The 13808-nt window shown below is 38.8% G+C and overlaps 1 protein-coding gene across 1 annotated transcript in view; it reads left to right on the forward strand.

The window, feature by feature from the left end:
* Positions 1-13808, forward strand: part of PROM1 (prominin 1) — a 124250-nt gene that overhangs the window by 93741 nt on the left and 16701 nt on the right. The window contains 8 exon segments of the mRNA XM_032223647.1: positions 1162-1308; positions 2941-3012; positions 3638-3730; positions 5847-5864; positions 11930-11983; positions 12352-12432; positions 12531-12599; positions 13424-13516. Coding sequence (XP_032079538.1) covers positions 1162-1308; positions 2941-3012; positions 3638-3730; positions 5847-5864; positions 11930-11983; positions 12352-12432; positions 12531-12599; positions 13424-13516 — 627 coding nt within the window.

Here is a 13808-nt window from a genome sequence, read left to right on the forward strand (position 1 = left end):
TCCCCCTCCAGGCCAAAATCACATTCTGCATCTTTCTATAGCAGGTCTGGCCCATATTCCTGCATGTAGGTCCAGACTTGATTTAAGAAGAATGCCAGTTGCTTCGAGTCACTATTAAATTTCATCCCTAGAGTTAGGGTGCCTGCATTCTCTTTTCTGTGGAGGAACAGGGAGGTGGTGATGCTGGCCATTTTGGGGCTATGTAGGTTTGGAGATATTCAAAAGTGTCCCTCAGGAAGTCAGTAGTCTGCTCCAAGATGGCATCATGGGAGTCCAGTTTGCCCCTCGTCACTCCACATTCTCCTTTGGTGCAATGGGCTTTTGGTTAGCTCCCACTACTCTCTTAAATGTTACCCCTGAGGTCCTCTCCACCCAAGCTTCATTTTTCCCATCCCCAGCGACCATCGGAGTGTTGATTGGTAATTGAAAGCCTCTACTTTCTCCTCTAACTCGGGATAATCTCCCCTGCTCCGTGATCTCAAAGTGGCTTCTTCCCAAGCTTCCATCTCCTCCTGCTTGCTTTCATGAACAGACAGTCTGTGCACAGTCCCCATAGTAGATAAGTGTCTCCAGTGGACCGCTATTGCATATCCAGCTTAATGTCAGGCTTGTCCCAACTTGCACACTTAGGAAAGAAAGACCCTATTGTTGAAGTGGAAGGTTCACTTTTACTATAAGTTCCAACAATTACAGCATATGCAAAGCTGGATCTGAATACTCCCACCCAAACCCTGCTTTTATCCCACTTCCCTGGCCCCTCCCCTTGACCAGCCCCTCAGTGTCAAATCATGTTCATTTTAGATGTTTGGGAAATGGCTTTGAGGTTTAGCACCTCTTCAGTGCAGTTTCACATTCCACTCTCATGGTTCTCACTTGATCAGCTGGTTCATTCTGGATTGACACCTCTAGTTCTTATCATTCTCTCCCTTCCTCCCCCTGTCCATTTCTTACTTCCCATCCTCCTCCCCATTCCTCCCCACTGTGTTTTATGCTAGGATGCCAGCGAAGAGAGGTGTGCTGAAGTTCGGCAGACCTGACATGTAGTCTGATTTATTGTATGTGATAGGTATGAGGCACTTCCAAGAAAGAATTGTATGACACTTGGTAATGAGAGGCATCAAAATTTGAAAATTGATCCCTTTTGCTTCTTTTTCCCCACAGTATGCAGAAGATGTGTCACTTAAAATCAAGCATATCAATATAAATTTAAGCAATATAGTTTTACTGAGCAATACTGGGAAAGAGAACCTGTTGAATTTTGGTTCTTCTGGAATAAATGAAATCAACTTTGCAGCATACCTGTCAGAGGTAAGGGGCTGACTAAACTGTTTTTCATCTGATTGGGATGGGAGAAAGAGATGGAAAATGGTTAACCCTCTAATTCTAGACACCTGACAGGGAGGTGTTTTTTCACTTTGCTTTATTCTGATAGCTATATCTTTCAGATCTTCTAGTCCAGTGATGGCTAACCTTTTTTGGATCACGTGCCAAAAATGGGGGAGTGCAGGGGGGTCATGAGTGGGCATGCCCACACCCATAATGCTATGCGCACGCCCCCAGCATGCATGCACACGTGAGCAGCGCTCCCCCCACTTTTGGCATGCTTTTTTTCACCCTCCCCAGGCTCCAGAGGCTTTCTAGGAGCCTGGGGAGGGCGAAAACAGCCTCTCAGCACCCCCAGAGGCCCTCTGAATCTCCTGAAGCCTCCAGAAGGCGAAAAACGGCCCTATGGGCAACCCAGGCATTCAGGAATGGTGACTTCCAGTTTGTCTGTAGGGGCGTTTTTTGCCCTCCAGAGGTTTGCCTGAAGCCTCTGGAGCAGGGAAAACGGCTCAACGCACAAACTGGAAGTCCATTTCCAAACTTCCGGTTTGCGTTTTGGGTGGTTTTTTGTCCTCCGGAGGCTTCAGGGAAGCCTCCGGAAAGAAAAAAAACAGCCGAAAAAGAAGGCCGAAGTTAGCTGGCCAGTGCGCTAGTGCGCTGGAACTGACAGCGCAACGCCTGGCGTGTCCTAACAAATGGATCCGCATGCCACCTGTGGCACGCGTGCCATAGGTTTCCCATCACGGTTCTAGTCCAACTTCCAATTCCCTGCTCAAGCAGGAGACCCTATACCATTCCAGACTGTCCAAGCTATCCAGTCTCTTCTTCAAATATATACTGTATCATCAACACACAAAGTACTTTGACTCATTTTGAAAACAAAGTAACTACAGGTAATCCCTGGGTTACGGGCGCTTCGTTAGTGAATGTTCAAAGTTACGTGATAAGCGCTCCCTAGCATTTACGAGCAAGTCCTGAAATTATGAATGTTGCAGCACCACAGCAGTTGTTCGCCCTTATGAATGACCGCAAAGGCTCTGCAACATTCTCCCTGCCTATTCACCACCCCCACCCCGGGTCTTCACAGGCACTCTGTGGATCTCCTCTCTGTTGTGGTTTCTTTGCCTAATTCGTTGCTTTAGATTTTTGATGCATTTGTAGAGAACAGAGGACTTCATCAGGCCTTCCCTCCATTTGCCATTTCCTTGCTGAAGCCTACAAGGGAGATTGCGTTCTTGTAGGCTTAGGACCTTTGAAAAAAGCCTCTGTTGGCACCAGAGAAACTTGGGGGTGGTGGGGGTGAAAGACTCCCTCTGAAACTCGGTTCCTACTGGCAAAGGCTTTTTGCAAAGGGCTGCTGAAACCTATAGGGATGCAATCCTCAAGCACTTTGGCAGTGAAAAAGGAGGCCTGGAGGTTTGTGCACAGCTCTCCGTGGCTCCTTTTTCATGACCGAAACCTTCCTCAAACAGTTCAGCTGCACTTTTTGAAGACCTGTCTTTGTCCTATAAAGCCTTGGCAATCTTTGTGGTACTACCAGACTGATTTTTGCTGCTATAGACTAACCCTGTTCTCCCTCTACAAAGTCAAATGCTGCATGATTCTCTCTCTCTCTAGATTAACAAGAGCATCACCAAAATTGATTTATTGTTATATGCTAATGATTTGGAAGCAAGAGCAGATCAGCTGGTAAGTTGAACGAGCGACACTGTCGTAAACTACTGAATGCAGAGGCTGCCTTAAAGAATGTAAAATACAGAACATTCTCTAGCAGTTTTCCTGGGCTCAGGGTTTGGAGTTACAGCAAGGGTTGAAAAACGTCTTTTGAAAGTCATGGATAATGCTGGGCCCAAAATAACTAAGCCCAGTCTGCAGAACATAATTGTTTAAGAGAAAAGAGACAGGTTCACATTACAAAACTTGTTTTGCTTTTTTTAAGACCCCACAAGACCATCTAGAACACTTTTAGAAGAGTGTAGATTTTCATCTTAACAGGAACATGACAATTTAGTGGAAAAAAATGTTCCTGTTAATCAGATGCTGGCTTGAAATCTCATATTTCACATTTATAATGAAACTTCTCAGTAGCAGGAATTTGCACTTTTTTATCTGTTGAAAAAAATGGTTGGGTTTGCATCACATGAAAGCATCTATTTCCCTTGATAAATGGATTATTCTAAGTGGAGGCATGCAGGCAGGAAAAGAAGGAATATAATTTTTCTTTTCTGATATTGCTGCTTTTCTGCTCTTTAATAACAGAAGAATAATTTACATGTTGGAAACTATACATTTAATTATTTCCTTGTATTTTCAGCCCAAAGGAGCATTAGAAAACGCTTTGAAAGGACATGCAAATACTATTCGGCTGATACATAACCAGCAAGTTGTTCCTTTGGAACAAGGAATGGTAAAAAAAAATACAGTGGTATTGGAATCTGTAATGTATCACATTGATAAACTGGAACAAGTGCAGAGAAGGATTACCAAGATTTATTTATTGGTTTGCTTATTTATTTATGTGTCAAATTTATATAGTTGCCCATCTCACAAAACAAATTACTCTGGGCAGCATACAAGAAGTTACAATTACTAAATACAAAACAATTATCATTAAAACGTTAACATCTATTGAAAACAAAACTAAAACTAGGAAATATTGGGTGAAAGAAATAACCCTCTCAATATTTCATCAATTTCCTGGGGTGCTCACGGTTGATGGCAAATGGTGAAAAGACCTGGGTACGTTTAGCTTATAGACAAGAGGTTGGAGTGGGATATGATGACTATCTTCAGATATCAAGGGGAGAGATTTATTCCCACTTGTTCAAGAAGTGAATACTAAAACAAATGGGGCAGAGGTGGTATTCAGCAGGTTCTGACCAGTTTTGGAGAACCGGCAGCAGAAGTTTTGAGTAGTTTAGAGAACCGGTAAATACCACCTCTGACTGGCCCTGCTCCCATCTATTCTCTGCCTCCTGAGTCCCAGCTGATTGAGAGGGAATTTTGCAGTAACCTTCCCCTGGAGTGGGGAGGGAATGGAGATTTTACAGTATCCTTTCCTGGAGTGGGATGGGAATGGAGATTTTACAGTATCCTTCCCTGGAGTGGGATAGGAATGAAGATTTTACAGTATCCTTCCCATGTCATGCCCACCAAGCCATGCCCATCAAGCCACGCTCACAGAAACGGTTGTAAAAATTTTTGAATCCCACCACTGAAATGGGGCAAAACTTCAAGGATGTAGATATAAAGTAGAATTTAGGAAGAATTTATTGAGAGTAAGAGTGGGCAATTGGCAGAACACATTGCATGGAGTGATTTCTCCTCCACTGGAAATTTGCAAGCAGAGGCTGTATAGGGATGGTATATGCATGAATTTGATGATCTCATAGGTCCCTTCCAACTCTATGATTTTGTGATTCTGTTCTAATTCAGAGTCAGCATACATACAAATTAGGTGGCTGCTTGAATAGATGGATAGATGGATGGATTGATGATAGATTTTGAAATTAAACAGTAAATCCCCTCAAAAATTTAAAAATAGACTTAATTCTCATAAAGTGATTTCTAGAATAAAATAGTGCTTTTGAACCTGCTAGACCATTTATAGTCCTCATTAAACTAGAGGATGCCTTCCTATGTGAACATAGGTAAAGGTAAAGTATATATGTGCTAGACCTTCCCGACTCTAGGGGGCGGTGCTCATCTCCGTTTCAAAGCCAAAGAGCCAATGCTCTCCGAAGATGTCTCCATGATAATGTGGCTGGCATGACTAAATACCGAAGGTGCACAGAATGTTGTTACCTTCCCACCAAAGGTGGTTCCTATTTTTCTACTTGCATTTTTCATGTGCTTTTGAACTGCTAGGTTGGCAGAAGCTGGAACAAGTAACAGGAGCTCACTCCGTTAAGGTGCTCTAGGGATTCGAACCACCAAACTGCTGACCTTCCTGATCGACAAGCTCAGGGTCTTAGCCACTGAGCTAAACACTATCATGTTTCTATTTTTTTTCTAGCACTTAACTGAGAAAGAGATTTTTAGTTTGCTTCCACAGAGGTGGGTTGCTGTCGGTTTGGCCCGGATCGGCCGAACCAGTAGTAGTGGCGGCGGGAGGCTCTGCCTACCTGCCCAGGTGCTTCTGTGCATGCGCAGAAGCATCGTGTGTGCAAGCATGCATGCAAGTGCACCCAAACTGGTAGTAAAGAAATGAGCAACCCTCCTCTGTGTTTCCACTATTAAATTAATCTTTCTTGTTATACCAGCATAGAAGTCCTCTAATATAGAGGTTGTGAGCTGAATAGTCATGAAAATTGCCGTAGCTTTCTATATGTTGCTTGATTCCAGAAGTTTTTATTCCCCCCCCCAATGTCTGTTGTGCTAATTTTCTATTAATGTTGCCGTAATTTGTCTTGACTATCTTCCTCTCTGAAAAGCCTACTCTACTTTATTGTTTTTTCCATAATTTTTCCTGCTGAGTAATTTTGATCATTCTCAATCTCTTATTTCAAAAACTGGCTGTCAAGAAATATGTTAGAGCTAGGGTAAGTGTTTTTTTTTTCTTATAATGAAATTGAATAATTAGCTTAAGCTTGCGTCAGACCATTGGCTGTCTTTATTAAGCATGTAATTAAGCTTGACTTCAGTTGAAGCAAAGGCTAAAAAGCATCAAAGACTTCACAATAAATTACCTTTGCTAATGTTGAATGTTAGTTCAATAGCTAGAAGTATTTTTAAAAGCATCAAAGCATGTTAAAAATCATGAACACTTGCTACATAGATTTGTAAAGAAAATAATTGTGAGATACTTTTATAATCTTGTCACCGAGACATGCAAATACCTCTTTTAATGCTGGCCCTTTATAATTGTATAGATAAATATCTAGTAGCCGATTAGTTAAACTGCATGATACACAAACTAGTGTGGTAAGAGACAGGAAAAAACTAGAATTACAGTTGCAAGAAAGAGTATGTTCAATTAAACCATGGCAACATCTAATGTTTGTGTAATATTATTTTCAGTAGACTGTGTTTGTCTATTGTTGTAACTTAGATGAAGTTCAGAGTACATTTTTTGACCAATTCATGCAAAACTCCACGTAATCCCAAGGGGTTCACATACTTTTTCTTGCAACTGTATGTCATGCTATAATTGCTGAGCTGCTTCTATAACCTTCAGCAGGTTTGTGCTTTTCTTCTTGGATTGTAAAATTTAAGCATATGCACAGCATCCCATCTCAGTCCTTATTCTCCACTGCTGTTAAGAAAAAAAATAAGCAGAAAATATATCCACTATCTGCCCTTGGAATAATTGGGTAAATGGATGAATGTTTGCAAACCCTGAGTGTCTTAAATACAGGAGAAGAATTCTAAGAAGCAGACCAAGATGGAAATTCCCCGAACTCTCAAACCTCCACCATGCATTTCCAAAGTAAATGCTTTTTAAACTGTATTCTGCAGTACCCACTGAGTTAATCAAATCTAATTCCCAAACTACGTGGTGTTGTGGGATACAAGGGCTTTCAATTATTTCTGTATTATTTGTAGCCACTCTACAGAACAGCAAGTTGTGAAATCTCAAAGCACACAATATGGCCTCATTGTTTGTATAACGTGTAATTCTGCTCTTTAATAGAAATATTTTGATTTAAATTACCATGTGACTGTATAAAGTATAATAAGTGAGTTTAAAGCAGTTTCTAGCTGCCAGTGTTTCTAAAACATGCTGACTGGGAAATTCTGGGATTTGAAATCCACACATCTTAAAGTTGCGGAAGGTGAGAAACATTGCTTTAAAGTAATGCTTTCATTCACTTAACATAAACCTCTGTTCTTGCTGCAAACAAGTGCAGTTTTAGGACCATCCACCAAATAAGCATAATAAATGTATGCATTAATTATATTTTGAGTATACTAAACCAAACTAGTTATGGTACTATTGCTGCATATATTTCTTTTCACAATTATAACAACTCCACGCACATATCCCTTTATTATATAGTAAGCATTAAAACCAATGGCATAAGAAGTGCATGGCTTGGGGAAAGGGGCTGACGTTGCAACGGCACGACGTGCGATCTTGGTGCTCCGAGATCGCAGTCGATATTTCTGCCTCTAGATGGTCCATTCAGACCTAAACCGTCCTGTAGAGATGGTGATAGAGAAGGGCACCTCCTGCTGATCTCAGGGACACTGCAAAGTCCCTGAAAGATCCAGGAATAGCCTTTTTTCAAACAACAAACACAACTAATGAAGCTGCTGAAGTTGGGACAGCTCAGGAATGGGAAGAAAGCGAAAAGAGAAAGTGTGTCGAATTGGTGAGGAAATTTTATTATTAAAAAAAGAGACTACCCCCCAAAAAATTAAGTTAAATTAAAATTGAAGATAGAAGACTGTAAGCGGCGAAATTAATCTACATTAAACTTAGTGTGTTATCCTATTTCTAATTTTTTTTTTCATGGATGAAATTTTTGCAAAGGTTCCCTATTTTTTAAACTGAATGGATTAATTTTTTCTTCTTCTTTTTTCACTTTTGCTTATACCTGTGGATTAAAATTTTCTTTCTTTTTTTATAATGCTTGATTGGATTGATTGGATTGTTTTTGATCTCCATTTAAGGGTTTTTTCTTTCTTAAGCTTGGAATATAAAGAAGATAATAAAGAAGGATTATAAAGAGGGTTGTAACAACAGGAGGAAAAGCAGTTACATTGCCACTTAAAGGCTGGAGGCTGGATACATTGTTTTTCTTCTTTCTCTTTGATCACTTGAGATTCAAGGTTTTTTCAGTTTGTTTACTGAGAGTGATAGTAGGAAGAGCACAAGTTGTTTATACAGGTGCTTTTTGGGAGTTCTATCACTAGCTATTGGAGGAAAGACAACATTTTGACTTGAAAGATAATAAATGAACTTGTTTGACGTTTATTAAAATAGCCTTGAATCCTATAGTGGCAGTGCCTGCAAAATTGGAAGAATGGTGCAGCAGGAAAAAGAAACTGTAACATTGCAAATGACAGGTCTGCGACTAAAAAGCTGTTTAATTATTTTATCTAATTTCCATTTATTTTGGTGTGCTGAAAACAAGTAAAATATTGAAAAAACTCCCAGACATTATGATTTACCACAACATGCAAAACTGTCTTCAAATTTATCATTTTTTTAAAAAAAAATGGTATTTTTTATATTAAAGTCCAAATTACTATTAATTAATTCACATAAATGCATTTAAGATATAAAATGCCAAAAAAACCTTAAAGGGTTTGTCCAAGTTATGTAAAAAAAAATATAACACTGTAAATCTGATGGTCAACAATATATACATAAGCTAAGCAAGGTTTAAGTCTGTGTTCTAATGGTAGAAGGGGTTAATATTTCCTGAAGAATCCAGTGGGAGGGAGACACAGAACATATAGCAACATCTCCGGTCAGTGCAGGGGGTGTGGCCAGCACTGTGACGTCTCGTGTACAAACACAGAGCTGCTCTCTCCTGCATGCCACACTTGTGCACGAATCATCATCAGGTTCTTGGTTCTAGGCTGTTCACACTTTTTCATGTTAGCTCGTCATTCTTCAACCGTTATGTTATGGCTCCACGAAAGTGTATTAATTCGCCAGGCAGTTTCTGTTTCATCTGTGGTGAATATACAGTGTTGAAGCAACAGCAGAATATTACAGACTTTGTGAAAAAAAAGTATACTTTGCATACTTTGGACTAAAAATTGGAGATCAAGATAAAGTTTGGGCGCCTCATAAAGTGTGCAAACAGTGTGTTGATGACCTCTGAAACTGGTTCAAGGGTAAGAAAAAATCTTTCCATTATGGGATTCCTATGGTATGGCGAGAGCAAAAAAACCATAGTGATGACTATTACTTTTGTTCATGCAATGTGAAAGGGTTTAATTCCAAATAGAAGCATTCCATTTCATACCCCAATCTTCACTCAGAAATTCGTCCCATTCCCCCCATGGCACAGATATACCAGTACCCAAGCCCCCTGCTACCTTGGAAGAGATACCTAGCTCCGATGAAGGTGAAGTCATACCTGAACTAGATGACGAATCAAGCTCTGACTTTGAAGATGATACAAGACCAAAATTGTTTTCTCAGGAGGAGATGAATGATTTGGTAAGAGACTTGAATCTTCCCAAAGATGCCGCTGAGTTACTCGGATCAAGACTGAAAAGCAGGAATTTATTGTTGCCAGGAGTGTCATCTTCATGGTTCAGACATCGTAAAAAGGAGTTCATTCCTTACTTCGCCCAGGAAGACAAGTTGGTTTATTGTATTGATGTCGAAGGTCTGATGGGTCAATTTAAAATCCAATATGATTCAGAGCAATGGCGTCTTTTTATATATTCTTCAAAAAGAAGTCTCAAAGCAGTTTTACTCCACAACGGTTTTTACGCTTCCATACCTATAGGTCATTCCATATAATTGAAGGAAACCTACAAGAACTTGGAATTGGTTTTTCATAAACTTAAATATGAAGACCATGGTTGGCAAGTGTGTGGAGACTTGAAGGTCTTGTGCTGCTGCTTGGGCAACAAGCTGAGTATACCAAATACCCTTGTTTTCTGTGTCTATGGGACAGTCGAGACCGACAAAATCACTAGACCAAGAAGAGTTGGCAGCCGAGGGTGCTAACAGTCGGTGAAAAAAATGTCCTCCGAGAAACTTTGGTACCTTCCCATAAAGTTCTTCTACCACCTCTCCACATAAAATTGGGATTGATGAAGCAATTCATAAAATCAGTTCCAAGAGATGGAGAATGCTTCAAATACTTGGTCACCAAGTTTCCATGCCTGTCGGAGGCGAAATTGAAGGAAGGTGTGTTCGTCGGACCAGACATTAGAAGGCTTATAGTTGATCAAGAGTTTGTCAATACCATGACGGATCCTCAAAAAGAAAAGTGGATTGCATTTAAAGAAGTCATACAGAAATTTTTAAGCAATAACAAAGATCCTCACTACAAAAAGATTGTCGGAAGAATGCTGAAAGCATTTCAAGCTTTAGGTTGCCTGATGAGTTTGAAAGTGCATTTCCTCCAGTCCCACCTTGACTACTTTCCTGAAAATTTGGGAGCTGTGAGTGAGGAACAAGGTGAACGATTCCACCAAGACATTAAAGAGATGGAAAGGAGATACCAGGGAAAGTGAAGCATTACAATGATGGCAGACTACTGTTGGGTGCTTCAGAAAGGCATTCCAGATGCTACTCACAAGCGTAAATGCACCAAGAGGAGCCTCACAAGGAAGAAGAATCGAGTTTAGTGTGTGTAGGTGAGCTCATTTCAGTTCAAAAAAGGATTTTCATGAAAATATTGTAATAAAACTTTAATTTTATGTCTATTTCCATTTATTTTGAGGTATTGCCTTATTTAACGTAGTTACCTAAATTGTCAGGAAACATGATGTCCTATGAGGTCATTTTCAGATTCAGCGCACCAAAAAACATAAAGATTACATGGAATAACCAAAACAGCTCTCAAAAATTTTTTTGGGGAGACCTGTGTTATGTTTGAAATTCAAAATCTATTAGTTGTGACAGAGAGAATTGAAAAGAGATGGGAGAATATGGAATACAAAACAGAAAAAATTGATGGAAAAACTGTTTATCAAATGAAGAATGTGGAGGACAGAGTTCAAAAAATGGAAGGAAAAAAATGAGCAAAGAGATAAGAAATCTGTGGATACTGACAACAAAGTGAGTGTGGTTGGTAATGGCAAGAGCAGAATATGGAAAGGGGAGATAGATGGATTGGAACTCTACCCCAGACTTCAAAGCACAGAAGAAGAAAAGAGAGAAAAATGGGCAGAGATGAGGAGAGAAATCATGACAGAAGCACCAGTGATAACCAAAAATAAGCTGATGGAAAGAAAAGGTGCTGGGTTTTGAGCTTTTATGAGATACGAAAGGAACAACATGTTGTGAAGAGAAGTTCATCCAAGATTTATGAAAAAAGTAACTAAAATATTAATGCTACAAATGGCAAGAGATAGAAGACTGCACTATTACTGGAAAGATACAGATTGATGCAATGAAAATGTATAATAAAAACTAAGCTAAATGTAGTTTACTAATGGTATGTATAAAATGAAGTGACAATAGCTATAGTTAAATAATGATTAATAATGATAACAATACGTATAGATATATTAGTTTGATAATATGAAATTTTATATAAACAACATATGGAGAATATGAGAGGAGGTTTAAAAGTTTTATCTAGAATATGTTATAAAGATGTATTGTGATTGGATGATTTTAGGATGATTTAATAGAATGTTATATAATCCTATTCTAGATTTTGAATATAACATATAAGAGTATGTAAAAATAATTATAGTCAAATTAAGGTTGAGATATAATAATTGTGATATACATGAATATATGTGAACTTAAAATATGCAAAAAGCAGGTGATGACTATGGAAGAGATGCATGGAAATTCTGTAACCAACTGACACACTTTCTACAATTTGTAATGGAAGATGGCTTTTTTATTTTTATGTTTGTCTTTGTTCAAAAATAAATAAAAATTGTTTAAAAGAAGAAGAAGTGTATGGCTCAAGCTATTAAAGATAAAATATTTCTTTTCTTTATTTTAAACCAGAGTACTTTAAACCAGAGTATTCGGCTACTACAGAAAACTTCGTTAGAACTTCCAGTAAGTTTTTCTTTCTTATTTTCTAGAATAAATGAATATTTATTTCTCAGTTTTGCCAAGTGTGGTACCTTTATTAAAAACTGGTTATTGTCTTTTTTTTTAAAGTTTTAATTAAACATTAAAGAATAAGCAGAACATTTTAGTATACATTATCTCCAGTTAATAGGAAATTAAATAAAAGATAAGTGATCTTTCTAGTTTGTTTTTTAAATCTCCTACTATGGATTTTAATCCTTTTTCTTTAAATAACTATGGTGATCTAGATTTAAAAAAAAAATCCAGCATCTTGGTAGGCACTGTTTCAAGCCCTTAATTCATCACAATTGGAGGATGGGCTTCACTTAAGATATTTTCTCTGGCTTTTCCAGGAAAAAGTGAGAGGTGTAATCAATGCCATTGAAGCCACTCAACTTCTCATAAACAACAATGCTTCATTTATAATTGTCCAGGTAAATATTTTTGTCATAGTAACCCTTAAAACAAATCCTTACACTGAACATAGCTTTGGATTCTATATGCTTCTTAACAATGGTTTCTTTCTTTCAAGGAAGCTAAGAAATACATGGATACTATCTTAGGTTACTTTGAGCAGTATTCAACGTGGGTGAAGGATTCGGTAAGACCTTTTGGTTTATTGGCTTGTTTTCTCATCAGTTATGAAAATCTAGATCAAATATGGCCAGGGACGTGCAGTCAGGGGAGGCAGGGGAGGCAGTGCCTCACCACTATCATCATGAAAAGAAAAAAAATGTAAAAGGAAAAAGGCAAGAGCTGAAGGCTGAACTAGTTGCTGCCAGAGTCACCGTGGATGACTCTGCTTAACTGTTTAAAAAAGCCTCTAAAAAGCGCCCTCTACAGGAGGAGGCAGGAGAATGATGTGCCTCATCTAGTCTGACTTTATGCGTTTTATGATCACTCGAGCAAAGTTAAGCAAGGGTTAAAAGTGTAAAAATTCCTGATGTAGGTGAGGCACGTCATTCTCCTGCCTCCTCCTGTAAAGGGTGCTTTTTAAGAGGCTTTTTAAAACAGTTAAGCAGAGTCATCCACGGTGACTCTGGCAGCAACTAGCTCAGCCTTCAGCTCTTGCCTTTTTCCTTTTACAGGGGGGAGAGAAGGAGGAAGGAGGGGGAGGGAGAAGAAAAAGAATGAAGGAAACTTTTTCGCAAAGGAGAAAAACAAATGCTGTCACTTTAAATCGGAACTGAGCATGCCTGGCTGTGGAATTCTGGGAGTTGAAGTCCACAAGTCTAAAAAAATTTGAAACCCACCACTGTGTCAGTTCTTCACCAGCCATAAACCTCACTGCACGTCATTGAATATGGCAGAGGCTGCCAAGAATCAAAATTGAATACATTTGAATTCATTTCTGTCTTAAGACAGGTGTGGAGAAGCATGTTCATGGGCATATTAAAACATCAAATCTGTATCTATCTCTTGCAGATTACTACACAAGTAGCAACCTGTAAACCAATTGCAAATACAATTGATACCGCTGTCGATATTTTTCTGTGCAGCTATGTAATGGATTCTTTGGTAAGCTGGAAGTAGGGGAGGATGTGGGTGTTGGAGCAGACTTTGTTTAAATCATCTCTCTGCCAGAAACTATCTGCTTTTTAGAATGGAGAAGCCAATTAGATTGAAAATGCTTTTCTATTATTGTTTCTCCTGTGGATTTTTTTGTCACTTTCTGTTGGATTCCTCATAAAACAAATTTCTTTTAAAATGGGCTCAGATAACCATCCTTATTCAAAAATATCTTGATCAAGATAAAGGAAAGATATAAAGAAAATACCTTTACTAAGATAAGGGAAAAACTTATAAATAA

Source organism: Thamnophis elegans, chromosome 9 (assembly GCF_009769535.1).
Source record: "Thamnophis elegans isolate rThaEle1 chromosome 9, rThaEle1.pri, whole genome shotgun sequence".
NCBI lineage: Eukaryota > Metazoa > Chordata > Lepidosauria > Squamata > Colubridae > Thamnophis > Thamnophis elegans.